The 14,265-nt window shown below is 49.8% G+C and overlaps 1 protein-coding gene across 4 annotated transcripts; it reads left to right on the forward strand.

Moving 5' to 3' along the window:
• The first annotated feature begins 914 nt into the window (after positions 1 to 914).
• Positions 915 to 13,727, forward strand: HNMT (histamine N-methyltransferase). 4 transcript variants are annotated; one of them, XM_066575163.1, is made up of 9 exons: positions 915 to 1,135; positions 3,456 to 3,578; positions 4,902 to 4,962; positions 5,043 to 5,187; positions 6,887 to 6,939; positions 8,909 to 9,016; positions 9,147 to 9,277; positions 10,443 to 10,536; positions 11,886 to 13,727. In XM_066575163.1, exons 3-9 carry the CDS (start codon positions 4,920 to 4,922, stop codon positions 12,248 to 12,250), a joined length of 939 nt encoding a protein of 312 aa, XP_066431260.1. In that variant the 5' UTR covers positions 915 to 1,135; positions 3,456 to 3,578; positions 4,902 to 4,919; the 3' UTR covers positions 12,251 to 13,727. The 4 variants fall into 4 exon arrangements, with proteins under 4 accessions (XP_066431260.1, XP_066431261.1, XP_066431262.1 ...); XM_066575164.1 differs by lacking the exon at positions 4,902 to 4,962; XM_066575162.1 differs by lacking the exon at positions 915 to 1,135 and having other exon boundaries at positions 2,401 to 3,578.
• Positions 13,728 to 14,265: the final 538 nt, after the last annotated feature.

Raw genomic sequence — 14,265 nt, forward strand, 5'->3', positions numbered from 1 at the left:
TTGAGTTGGGACCCATTAGCTTTTTTTTATTTATGACATAATTAATGCTCGTGCCAAATTTCATGTTTCTATGACACCGGAAAGTGAAAAAATTACCTTCCACACGTAAAATTTGGACGCTAATTCTTTTGCGCTAGAATTGAATAATTGAGTTGGGACCCATTAGCTTTTTTTTATTTATGACATAATCAATGCTCCTGCCAAATTTCCCGTTTCTATGACACCGGAAAGTGAAAAAATTACATTCCGTACGTAAAATTTCGACGCCAATTCTTTTGCGCTAGAATTGAATAATGGAGTTGGGACCCATTAGCTTTCCCTGTTTATGACATAATCAATGCTCGTGCCAAATTTCACGTTTCTATGACACCGGAAAGTGAAAAAATTAGATTCCACAGGTAAAATTTGGACACTAATTCTTTTGCGCTAGAATTGAATAATCGAGTTGGGACCCAATTACTTTTCCTATTTTGGAGATAATCTATGCTCGCGCCAAAATTCATGTTTCTACGCCATCGGGAAGTTGGAGAACTTTTGGCGAGTCAGTCAGTGAGTCAGTCAGTGAGTCAGTCAGTCAGTCAGTGAGTCAGTGAGGGCTTTCAGCTTTATATATATAGATTGACGTTCCTGTTTGCACATATCTAATACGATGATAAATCAGTAATATGCCTACTGTAGATTAGAATATTTTAATCTAGTGGATATTGACCCTGGTCGTTGAGTCACTGAGATACATTACATGTCCAGTAGTGATCCTGGGTTACATGCTGTATTATACTGCAGAGCTGCACTCACTATTCTCCCGGTGGGGTCACTGTGTACACACATTACATATTCCAGAGGCCATATAATAAGTCTGGCTGAAGTGTTAATGCAGTAGTCATGGCCTGACCACATGATCACTGGGAAGCCCTTGAACATGACATTCATTAGTGCAGGTCTATCAGTAGCCCCTGGAGGGGCCAGGATTTCGGGTCTGTGTGGGGTCTGCACTGGGCAGTGACTGCTAACCAGCAGTCTGACGTTCTTCTCCGGCAGGCTGGAATCACTTCCTGGGGTCTGGCTTGTACAGGAATCTGTGGGAGGGGAAAGACGAGGCCTCACAAACTTTCACATCCAGTCGCAGCCGCCGGTGGTGAGTAGCATAAACTGCAAAGAAGCCTCTTGCTGTGGACCCCCGATGTCGGAGCCCTGCGGGTGACAATACCGGGGGGGTGCATCCTCCACACTCACAGCCAGCAGCCCCCACCCGGTTTCTCGCCTGCAGCCCCCCACCCCACGCCCTGTCTCCCTCGGATATTTGCATACAATTATGTAGCAAAGCAACATACAGAGAAGTATTGATCGCTGCGGGCCGAAACGATACATTTATGTTTGTCAACTTGGGAACTGCAGCTGCCGCCCAGCAGATACAAAGTATCAGCACTCCGTGTAGTTAGGATATGCAGAACATTAGTGGATCGCACTGCCAGCCTCATGTCTGGGGGGCTTCCAGGGGTAGAGGTCTACCATGGAGTATTTGGGTGTCATATCTGTGGTGGCTTCCATGATGACTTGTTTGGGGTTTCATGTTTTTGGTGACTTCCAGATATTCCAATAGCAGCTAATAATCCTTTAGGCTAGTTTCACATATTTGTTTCTCCACACTTTTTGAGCGGCAGCGCTGCTCTTTCTTGCTAAATCAGTGCTGCCCCTTACGATTTTTCTCGCGCTTTTTTATCGCACAATTTTGCGACTATTTTTTTGTGAGACTTAATAGGACTTTGTAATGTTAAATCCCAACGCAACGATACAATAAAAAGGAGGCTCCATAGGGAAGCATGGTAGATTAAAACAAAAACCAAACATCCCAGGAAGATAGAGCAGCCGCGATTTTTTGCTCTCACAGCATTGCATGAGTGAAAACCTCACAGATGGAACGGAATGCATTGGAAATCATTGGTTTCATAGTCTGCCTTTTTACTGATTCTCGCATCGCACGGAAATTGCGCTATTTGTGTGTGATGCAAAACCATCCTAAAATGTTGCTGTTAACTGTGACAGCAGCACTTAAATATCCGGATCGTTATGCAAGGCCCCCCAAAAAATGAGATCCCAAGGTGCCGTTCAGTTGCCAGGGCTGCCATGGCTGATTGCATGGCTTGATGGACTACTATGGTATAGCATTATACTCTTTGCGTGATCAAACACTCCCAAGTTCAAGTCCCTTACAGGGATTTTATAAAGTTAGGTAAATATGACTAGAGATGAGCGAGCGTACTCGGATAAGCACTACTCGCTCGAGTAATTTGCTTTATCCGAGTATCGCTGTGCTCGTCCCTGAAGATTCGGGTGCCGGCACGGAGCGGGGAGCTGCAGGGGAGAGCGGGGAGGAACGGAGGTAAGATCTTTCTCTCCCTCTCTCCCGCCCGCTCTCCCCTGCTCCCCGCTGCGACTCACCTGTCAGCTGCAGCGGTACACAAATGAACTTGGAAACGGCACCTATAATTGTAGAGCAAAAACAAACTGGATCAATTTGGTATTGTTGTAATCGTAGCGACCCGCAGAATAAGGTCATCATGTCATTTTGCCACAATGTGTACAACGTAAAAGCAGGACCCCAAAGATGGCGGAATTCCATTTTTTTTTTCTATTTCACTCCACTAAGAATTTTGTATAACTTTTCCAGTAGCTAATATGGTGCATTAAATAGAACCACTTGAGGGCGCATTCCGACGACCGTATATCGGCTGGGTATTCACGCCCAGACGATATACGGCGTCTCTCTCTGCAGGGGGAGGAGGCTGGAAGAGCAGGGAGCAGAAACTGAGCTCCCGCCCCCTCTTTGCCTCCTCTCCACCCCCTCTCCGCCCCTCTGCACTATTTGCAATGCCCCTGCAGAGAGGGACGCCGTATATCGGCCAGCGTGAATACCCGGCCAATATACGGTCGTCTGAATGCGCCCGAAAACTGCAACTCATCCCGCAAAGACCATCTGCAGACAGCGACGATGGGAAAATCAGAGTTGCAATAACTTTAAAAGTAGAAAAGAGAAATCAAAATAAAAATGGCGCCATCATTTAACGGTTAAGGAACCGCTGTTCGTACTGTTGCAAAAAATGTGTCCTAGTATTTTTAGCTCATTCAACAAAAAAAAAGAGGAAAATCAGTATTTTCCCATCCCTGCCCCCTCACCTGATTACCAGTCACTCTGGAGGTCTCTGCAGTGCAACCCCCTTTTCAGCCACCATCTTGATTTTGGCATCACTTTTATACTTATCCCATGATGCATCAGCACAGCTACACCATTTCCTTTTGGTGGGGCAGTTTAATTATATTTTTAGCTCCTATCCTCTTCTAAATAAGCTACAACCCATAAGTTTCCAGTCAGGGGGATGAGCTGTGATCTCCTCTATTATACATGTGTGATCATCATCAGTAACTGTACCAGGAATGACTCTGCCCCCTGCTGCCAGGTCGTCTACATCACACAGACTGAGAAACTGACTAGAAAATGAACACATAACTTCAAGCAAATCTGAGCTGCTAGAACTGAGGTCACATGACCATCTGGGAAAAAAGAGAAATGACTGAGCAAGGTGACTTCTATATACTGGGGAATAGCTGCACAACTGAAAGCATGAGCCCTGCCGGGACACGGTTGTGGGGGCTGCAGAGGTCGTAGTCCATCCTTAGGGCACATAAGAAGGCTGCACTACTACATGGCCCACAAACAGATTTTGCATTGGGCTCTGGTAGCTAGAAAAAAAAAATACATGTCAACATTTCACTTTTTTTGGTCACCCCGTCTCCAAGAAAAAATGTAATAAAAAACAATCAAAAAGTTGTAATCTGACTAGAAGGCCGGTGCCAGTATCGTTTACCAGCCCTACTAGAGGCCAGTAAGAAATAATGACTTGCATTGAGCAGTACCAGAGCCACCAGCGCATCCACTTACCTGAGGTTCTGTTCCAGACGCCGCCTGCTGTACTCACTCGCACAGGACCCTGGACTCCTGCCCTGGCATCTATGCTGCGTACACTACGCAAATGCCAGCGGTGGGAGTCCAGGGCCCCAGGTAACTACACATTGAGCTTCAATTAAGTGAATGTTCTGGCTGGTCTGCCGACTGTGTGGCCAGGGCTTACACTATGGGGATCACTATTACTACTGGGGCCACTAATAGTGTCACTATCAGTATTGGGACCACTGTGGGGGTCATTATTTCTATTGGGAGTCACTGTTACTACTGGGACCACTAATGGGATCACTTAATATTGGAACCATTATTACTACTGGAATCACTAGCAGGGTAAATATTATTACTGGTGCCACTTTTGGGGCCACTCTTACTACGGAGGCCACTGTGGGGGTCATTATTACTTCCGGGGTCACTGTAGGGGACTTTATTACTACTGGCGTCAATGTGGGTGTCACTTACTACCAGGACCACTAACAAGGTCACTATTACTACTGCAACACTAATTAGGTAATTATTACTATTAGGGCCACTGTGGGTGTCACTATTGGGGTCATTGAGGGGGTTACTACATTAATGGGGTCACTATTTCTACTGGGGCAACTAGGGGGACACTATTACTACTCGGGCCACTAATGAGGTCACTATCGAGGCAGCTAGAAAGACGGAGTTAAAAGCATTTCTTAGAATAAGCCACGCCTACAACCACGCCCCTTTTACCTTGCCCAGGATTTTTTTTTGACAAACTTACATAGTAACATAGTGCTACCTGCCCAGCAGCTTTATGTTACCCCTTTGGGTCCTTTAGAGTCTCTTCTCCATAGATCAGTCATTCTTCCCTCGGACCAGAGGAGCATTACTGTATTTGCGTTATGTGTTGATGCCCGTCGGGCGCACAGACCCAGCAGAGATTAAATAGTCCTGATTAGTAATTGTGCCGTAGAAGGAGCGGGCACGCTGCATGCAGACATCTGAGCACATCTGCAGAAAAGCTGAGCGGACAGGTAATATCTCCTCCCGGCAGAGCAGCCATTCCCCTAGGAGAGAAAACACAAGAACGCCTCATTCTCTGCTCTTCTTGCAGGAAGAAACATGGAGCCTGGCATGAGGAGCCTGCTCTCGGACAACAGCAGATACGTGGAGGCTTTCCGCCTCTTCCTTACCAACTCCACCGAGCATCAGTGCATGCTGCAGTTCATAGAGACCAGGCTGCCGGACATTGTGTCCAGGTAACTCGTCCTCTCCTGCTATTAGAATATGTACGGTAATGGTAACTAATACTCAGTATAGATGAGGGTCCTGTGGTGCCATCTGGGGGGTCTGACATCACATAGATCTCTTTGCTCCTCCTCAGCTGCAGCCCTCGAGATCAGTCTGACTTATAATGTCAGAGTAATAGGTCGTCCGCCTCCGGATTCCGCAGCGAATACCTTTTATAACACGCTATGGAAAACCGCCTCCTCCTGCACACGAGCGCAAAACAATCTTGCTTTTTCGCTCACAGAGTTCTATTTTTGAGCAGATTCCGCACAGATGGCTGACATTGAAGTTGATGGAAGCAGTCCGACCCCCGGCCCATCCGTAATTGACATTGTGGAAAGGTTGCGGACGCGGGAAAAGCAGGGATTTAAAAAAAAAATTGCGCTGTGCATGTCCAAGGGCTCGCTGTGCGGACTGTCAGCAGTATATAAAAGAAGATATGAGAGGCATGGCGGATGTCCGGGGGGAGAGGGCAGGACTCCTGCATGTGGAATCTGACCCGGACCTGTCCAACCGGCCCTACAGTTTAGATGGTTTTAATAGAACCCCTGTAGTTCAGCCGAATGAAGGGCCTGCTGCTGCAATACCACACACAGCCACAACTGCAGGTATGGCGCTGTCTTGGAGTAAACAAAGGGCCTTCAGAAGTTGATGGGTGGCGGTCCGCCATCAAAGACCCTGCTGATCAGAGGTCCCAGCAGTATTTGGGTCCTGAAAAACATCTTTCAAAAGACTTCTAATTGAAAAGAATATTTAATCCACTTTCCTATAAGTGATTCAATTCTTGTCCTTAGTGCTGACCACTAGGCTGCTTTATGATGCCACTGAATTAGGGCACAACAAGGATTAGTGAATTACCGAGCCGCAATACCAGGCACCGCCACTACTAAATGATGGCGCTGTGCCTGGTAAACAATGAAGAACATGCAGTGTTTGGTACAGCGCCACCACCTCCTCAGTTAGCTGATCAGTGGGAGTGTCAAGAGTCTGACCACCACCGATCTTAAAATGAGGGCCTCTTCAAAGGGGGAGTCTCCTGCAATGAATTAATGTAGTCAGGCAATCAGAGGCTTCAGACAAAGAGGTAAGAAACAACTGCGGAGATTTGTCATTCAAATTTTGGTGTACAAAAGTTACAAAATATGGCGCAAGAATAGCTTCCAAAAGCGTTTGTGACTTCTAGAAAGGTACGCCACTTTTAAAAGGGGGTGTGGCTTATTGGGAGGGGTGTGGTCGCTGACTGACAGTTATATATAACTTATACCATAAATCTACTGTAGCTTCTGGCACACCGAGGAGCTGAGCTGTGCCTGATATATGAAGAGGTCTGCGCCCCGTCATGCATTAGGCCCCTCGGGTGCCATCAGGGTGATATTAAGAATCCTGCATGAAACATTCGGGCTTATTAAATCTCCCCATATATATTTGCACCTCAAAATTTCAGGCCGGCTGCAAGTTGGCCGGGGTGTAGCTGTAGGGGGCGCAGTGGTGGCACTCGTATCTGGACCCTGGGGGGGGGGGGGGGCTAATGGTGCCTCAACTACAGTAGACACCAGTACAATAGATGACCCATGGTGGGGGTCTGGTGTGGGCCGTCAGCTTCACGTTGCTCCGCCTCTGAATATTACTGGTTTGTACATATCAATAATTATCCTGTCTGTTTCTCAGTATAGGGAATGGAGGGAGCGCCATCAATGTTCTTGGAGTGGGAAGCGGTTCTGGTAAGAAAGTCTCTGTAAAGCCCTGTATATGGGGCAAAAATCAGAATACAAAGTAATGGGGGCGGGATGGTGGGGGTCCCGCGGGGTGGTGGGCTCCTGTGGGTTGGGGGTACTGGTGCATCTTGTCTCAAGCAGAAGTATGGGTGGAGACATGGGTTGAGGGACTTCAGTCCTAGGGGAGGGGCAAGTGACGGCCGCAGCTGGGGATTGGATGATGTTAGCGGCCTCCCATCTGCACTCCTGGGGGCCGCTGTAACTATCTTCCCCTGGTGGACTCCTGTCTCAGCCTATTGGGCCGCTGTCACTGCTCACCCGGTGGAGTGACCTCTCTGCTCCCAAACACGCTGTCACTGTTTAGGCCCAGACTCCCCCGCTGACCCCGGCGTGCTGCCCCACTGATTTATGTGCTGAAGTCCTCCGACAACCATGGACTCTGGGCCGGCTGTCACATGATGGATTCTTGTTAAGCGGAGCATCAGCTACGCTCCCATCTTGCCTGTGCCGCCCTGCCAGTAGGCCCTGCTTGTGGGCTGCAATTGGCGGAAACTGCTCTTCAGGTAAGTTTGAGTGAGCGCCGAGGTACCATCCTCCATACACGGGAGCCCCAAAGTACAGCAGGATGTCAGCCAATCCGGAGCTTAGGAGGCGTTACCTGTCACTCTGCAGGTCTCCACTCATATTTCTGGTGGAGACAAGATGCACCAGTACCGGGGGCAGGGTCGAGGCAGTCCTGTGAGGTGGTGGTTTTTTGCAAGTTGGGGGGTCCTGTGAGGTTGGGGTCCCACCATGCAGAACATTACGAGGTGAAGTGCACATTGCAGCAAGCTATAACAATCTGTACTTGGCAGTCGACGAGCGGCACAGTCGCTCTACGTAGCATACGGGAATCAGCAATACAAAAGTTATGGGGGCTGAGTGATGGGGGGTCCTGTAGGGTGGTGGGCTTTTGTTAGGTGGTGGACTCCTGTGAGGTGGGGTGGGAGTCCTGTGGGGTGGTAGGGGTCCTGCAGGGTGGTGGGCTCTTACGGGGTGTGGGTCCTGCGAGGTGATGGGCTCCTGCGAGGTGGGGGTCCTGCAGGGTAGTGGGCTCCTGTGGGGTGGGAGTCCTATGGGGTGGTGGGGGTCCTGCAAGGTGGTGGGCTTTTGCGAGTTTCGGGGTCCTGCGTGGTGCCGGTCCTGCGAGGTGATGGGCTCCTGCGAGGTGGGGGTCCTGCAGGGTAGTGGGCTCCTGTGAGGTGGGGGTCCTGCAGGGTAGTGGGCTCCTGTTAGGTGGGGATCTTGCAGGGTGGTGGGTCCTGCGAGGTGGGGGTCCTGCAGGGTAGTGGGCTCCTGTTAGGTGGGGATCCTGCAGGGTGGTGGGTCCTGTGAGGTGGGGGTCCTGCAGGGTAGTGGGCTCCTGTTAGGTGGGGATCCTGCAGGGTGGTGGGTCCTGCGAGGTGGGGGTCCTGCAGGGTAGTGGGCTCCTGTTAGGTGGGGATCCTGCAGGGTGGTGGGTCCTGTAAGGTGGGGGTCCTGCAGGGTAGTGAGCTCCTGTTAGGTGGGGGTCCCACCATGCATGAGCATTATGAGGTGAAGTGCACATTGCAGCAAGCCATAACTATCTGTACTTGGCAGCTGACGAGCGGTGCAGTCGCTCTACGTAGCATATGGGAATACAAGCCCATTGCTGAAGCCCCTTGGATTCCTCTGCCTTAAATGGGGTCTGTCTGGTTTCCATGCAATATATTTGCCTGCATGTTCAGTGCTGCAGACTTCATTATTATCAGAAGTACCAGAAACCCTGCGGGAAGCATAAGGCCGGTAGGAAGGAGTATCTCTCTCTAGCGCCCCCTATGCAAGCTGCAGGAAGACAAGCATTGTAGACTTCCAGCACTTGGGATGGGCACCTTGCGATGCTTTGTGTTACTTGCGGATGATATTCCATGACGTTACGGACGTTATTACACGTTCTTTTACATTCCACTTTTAGGTGAAATGGACCTCAAAATCTTCTCCAAAATCCAAGCGCGATACCCCGGAGTCCCCATCAACACGGAGATCGTTGAGCCGAGCCCGGAGCAGCTCCTGAGCTACAAGGGTGAGCGCCCGCACCTTGCCCTCATTCCCCTGCTGGTCGATGTGTCACTGTGTTGTGAACTTTGGAAGGACGGCGCCTCCCGCTGGCGCTGCTTTATGGCACTAATCTGATTGTGCTGGGTGTCTTGCAGAGCGCGTGGCCCGGACCCCGGGGCTGGCAGATATCCATTTCACCTGGCACAAAAAAACCTCTTCTGAGTTTGAGCTGAAAGTAAAAGAGGAAAAATCAGATAAAAAGTACGATTTGATCCACATGATCCAGGTAATCGCAACGTCCGATGAGCGCCAGCCGCCCGCGAACCGCTGTGCGCACTAATTTATGTGTTAAGCATCAGAAATGTATATCAGGCAGAGGGACAGAAAAAGAAAGACATGCACAACTCCACCGAATTGTATCCCACTGCTTATAAAGTGCCCACATGGTCCGCAGCGCAGAACGACGGTGGTGAGCGCTCATCACGGAGAGACTTGATGGTCATGTGATCAGGGCTGTCAATGGAAGGATCTCTGCGCTGTCTGACCAGATTCCTTTCCGTGATCATACTTGGGCCGAATTCCCACGAGCCTTTAAAAACGTATCCGTGTTGTATCCCATCCGTGTGCAGCTCTCTTTGTATGTGTTTTTACTTGCACATGTCATCCATTTGTAAGGTTGTCACCTATGTCAGAAAAAAATACCGGGGGATGGTAAAAGGGGGTGTGGTTATGGGCGTGGCTTCTCACAACAAATGTATTTACCTCCATTATTCTAGCAGCCACAAGTAGTAATTTTGTCCCCTGCAGTGGCCCCAACACTTTTAGTGACCCCCTCAGGGGGCCCAATAATACTAGCGACCCATTAGTAATAGGGCCCCCTCTGTACACTCCACACCCTGAACCTCAGACCTCTCTTGCTCCCATTTGGTCACCGTAATCAGAGCTGTGACCCCTGATCTCTCCTCCCGACATCTGCGTTCCTGCATCTCAGACAGCGGGAGGAGATACCAGCACCGGCCTTTGGACCTAATTACCAGCCGAGCCGGTGGGGTAGCAGCTGGGTGGCAGCCCTACCTGTTTGTCCACAAATAAACTGAAACAGGCGACAATATTTCTTTTTGCTGCATCTCTTAGCAGCGTGGGGTTGGGGTCTGGCTGCTCTATGGGGTTTTTGACCCCTCTAGGGATCAGTGTGCCGTCAGACTCGAGTCCGTCAGAGCGCAAGAACTGAAAATACGCCATGCTGTGTGATTCAGTGGGGCACGCGGGCCGCGGTATTATTGTACGCACACAGTCAATAGAAATGTTACAAAATGCTCCATCCCGGAGCGTCGCCGCAGGAACTCGGGGTCTCAGATGGGGTGTGATGGAGACACGGCTGGTAGAAGATGAGCGGAACAGGAGACACAAAGACAACTGACCTGAACTGTTATTGTTCTTTATGCTTCCAGATGATGTACTACGTAAAGGACGCGCCGGCAACACTGGCGTTCTTCAAAAGCCTTCTGGCGCCGAATGGAAAACTCCTTATAATACTTGTATCAGGTAAGACGATGAAAACATTTTACCCGCCCCCCATCAGATAGAGGCCCCTCCGATTCAGAGATCAGTGTGTGCGGACCACCCAAGGAAAATGTATGACAGACGTTAAAGAGACGATTGGCCCTCATACAGGACTTATTCTGGTATAAGAAGAATACAAACATCAGCGGTCCGTAAGCAGAAAAAGTTACTCCAAATGGCCCTTTTTTAGAGACCCCCATCTAGTAGCAGGTGGGCTCCTCTCATCTTCAGATCTGCAGTAATTCGTGGCATAGATCCCACCAAGTGATGAAACCATCCTGCAGGAATACCGGCCCCTGCGGACAGGAAGTGTCTTGTAGTTGCTGCAGATGAGATGGAGGTGCCGACATGTTCTGACCGGCTGACAGGAAGGGGTCAGCGATTCATGCTGCTTGCGCCAAATTCTGCCCTCCCATCACCACATAAATCTGTCTCCATCTGACCAGGAGATGTTTCCCCGCTGCTCAGTGATACAAGTTTTGCGCTCTTTTGCCCGCTGGAGTCTTTCTGTTTCTCTTAGACACAATGGCGCTGGAACTGGTCGCCCGCTGTTATACCATCCGTGCGGAGGAACGGCGAGTTGTGCGTTCAGACACATTAGTTGGAGCTCCAGCGTTGTATTCGGGTGATTGTACAGCATCCACTTGTTTCCATTCTGTAAGGTTTCTGTTTTTAGACCTTAACACTTCAGACTGCGCTATTTTTCCATTCTAAAGATTAAAAACCTAACAGAATGGACGCACCCTGAGGCCCGCTCGACGATTCTTTTTTTTTTAAACCCCATTGAAATCAATGGGGAAAAAAACCAGATTTTTTTTTCCCATTTTATTTCAGTTTCTCTCCTCCAAAAATAGAGCAGAGAAATGGAAACCCTGGACTGACCCCCACGCCGGTGTGGGAGCGGTCTCACCTGAGCTGCCCCCCCTACAAAGGTGTGAGAGCGGCCTCACCTGAACTGACCCCCCTACAAAGGTGTGAGAGCAGCCTCACCTGAACTGACCCCCCCACAACGGTGTGAGAGTGGCCTCACCTGAACTGACCCCAACAATGGTGTGGCCTCACACATCTTTGTGGGATGATAAGAGGAGAGAGGCAGAATTGTACAGAAGGTTATTACAGAGCGGCAGCTCATGCTGTCTATCGGTCCCAGAGATCTGAAGGAGCAGCTGTCAGTGATGCCAGTTCCTTCTTCTTGACCAGCAAGACTCACATGAGAGCTTCTGCCGATAGGGGGCAGCACTGAGAGCACCCACAGCTGCGCTCCCTCTCTCTGCCACAATACAAATCCTTTAGTTTTCTGCATTTAATGTTTCGTTCTCGTCTTCCATCAGGAAATAGCGGCTGGTCGACTCTCTGGAAGAAGCATGGGTCCCGCTTGCCCCTCAATGACCTCTGCCTGTACATCACAGCAGGCGACATCGCGGACATTCTGAGTTCAGAGGGTGCAACGTTTCAGAGTTATGAGCTGCCGTCCGACATGGACATCACAGAGTGCTTCATCGATGGGGACAGGAACGGGGACTTGTTGTTGGACTTTCTAACAGAGACCTGCGACTTCAACAAGAACGCCTCTCCGGAGCTGAGAGAGGAGATAATGCGAGACCTCCAGAGCCCGGGCTGCAGCGCCGCGAAGGACGGAAAGAGGATTTTTAATAACAATCTGAGCGCTCTAGTGGTGGAGAGAGATGAGGTGTGAGATGTCGAGCGATGGGCGAGTCCACGGGACACGGCCAGGAGCCCCCAGGGGCCGCAGACATAGGTTATAGTTGCCCCATTTACAAGGATCACCAAGTCACACACCTGTATTTGATGACTATTGAGACTGTGAATTTCAGGACCACGGACAAGCGCCGGGCATTATATAGAGGGCCAACCGTCTTTTACCTCTTTTTAGGTACATTTTGTTTTTCCATCGTCCTTTGTATGAAGGGCCGTACGTAGCAGCTCTTCACCCTCAGTCTGTTACCCAGTGCTCGCACCTTTCTGTAACTCCCATACGGCCATCGCTCTATAGACGTCTATGGGGACAGTGGGCGCACAGAACGGGGCTCCCAGGGGGTCTGTTCTCCCAACTTGTGACATTCCCAGAGTAATAGTACTAGATAGTAATACCCCTAGGAAAGGGAAAATGATATTACCTGCCATCCGTCATATTGTGCCTCGGATCCGCATGTTCTGGCTCCCATATCTGGTCTTCCACGATGGCCAGCACAATCTTCCACTGCGCATCAGTAGTCTGATATAGTAGATGGTGTAATGGCTTGACATCGCCGCCTTTTAGAAGGCCGCTTCCCCGCAAGTCAAACTACCAGCAATGACTGGGAATCTGAGCCTCTCGGGGGTTAATACTTACATGGTTTTATGTCCTGCTGAATGTTGCTTGTTGATAATCTATCCTGTTCCTGTAAAGGCGGTCTGTCAGCTGGTACAGGCTGTCCAATCTGCCGGCATCATGTTGTAGAGCCGGAGGAGGCGAGCGGACTGATATGTAGTATATTGGGAAGATGCAGAAAAACTTGTATTTCGTTAAGTTACATCTTCTGATTCTGAGCTGAACAGTCCATTGGGCGGAGCTATCAGTGATTAACAGCTATCAACAGAGCCTGTCAATCACTGATAGCTCCACCCACTGGACTGTCAACTGAATGAAACACACGTTCCCTGAATCTTTCCCCATGAACTATATATCCGTCCGCTCGGCTTCTCCGGCTCTTCCACTTGATGTCTGCAGGGCAGATGCTATTGTCAAGCTGATAGATTCCTTTTATGGGAGAGGAGGGCTTGAGGAGTAGCAAGATGTGGGGGGCGATATCAGCAACCGGTAACCGGAAGCTCTGGGAGAGATAAGCGGGGAGACTCCACCAACCTGCGTGATCGCGAGCCGCTACGCCCCACGGGCACGAGCCAAGTACAGGCAGTCCTACAGGCCTAGACATGATGCCCGGCCTTTAGCCCAGTTTCCTCGAGTCCTCGGCTCTCACATCGGCCTTCGGGGAAGTAGGATTTTCCAGAGTGGAGATTCTGCGCCAATTCTGTAACGTGTGACCGCCCCCGCATTAATGTATTACATCAATAATTTGTAATCATCACTACAAGCCGAATACATGACAAACAACACGCTAAATACTGATGAAAACGCAAAAAATAAATGTTGCATTCGTAAGTCTCCCGAATTGCTTAGAAACGTCTGAAATGTTTTATATTTGCTTCCAAAATAAAATAAACAAGTGGAAATCTACATCAGGAAACCCATCAGAACTGGAGACGAGTGACGGCGGCGGCTGAAGGATGAACCAATGACTGGGTACAACTTTGGTGTGCCGGGTGAACGCCGTGAGGATCACTGGGATGCGCTAAACCTCGCGGGGTTCTCCTCCGGTGGAGTGACACACGCCAGACTTCCAGAATCCCCCCGGTCATTGGGGCGCAAACAGGCTGGCTGTGAAGGGGTTAAGAGAGAAAAACAATGTGGCAGAACTTCTACTGTGATTGCAACTAAACCGTCATAAAATCAATGCGCCTCTCTGACGCAGGGGGTGCGGCTTAGCGGGAAGTGGCGAGATGTATGAGGAAAGGGAGGCGACTTAACTGCAGCAATGTGCGACAAAGTGAGCAAAAGGCTAAACCTAGAGCCGCTGGGATACATTTTGCGCATTTTCAGACTAAATTTCTGCTGTCCAGCTATTGGGCGGCGTTAGTAATCTGCTCCAG

Source organism: Eleutherodactylus coqui, chromosome 8, assembly GCF_035609145.1.
Source record: "Eleutherodactylus coqui strain aEleCoq1 chromosome 8, aEleCoq1.hap1, whole genome shotgun sequence".
In the NCBI taxonomy this organism is placed as follows: domain Eukaryota; kingdom Metazoa; phylum Chordata; class Amphibia; order Anura; family Eleutherodactylidae; genus Eleutherodactylus; species Eleutherodactylus coqui.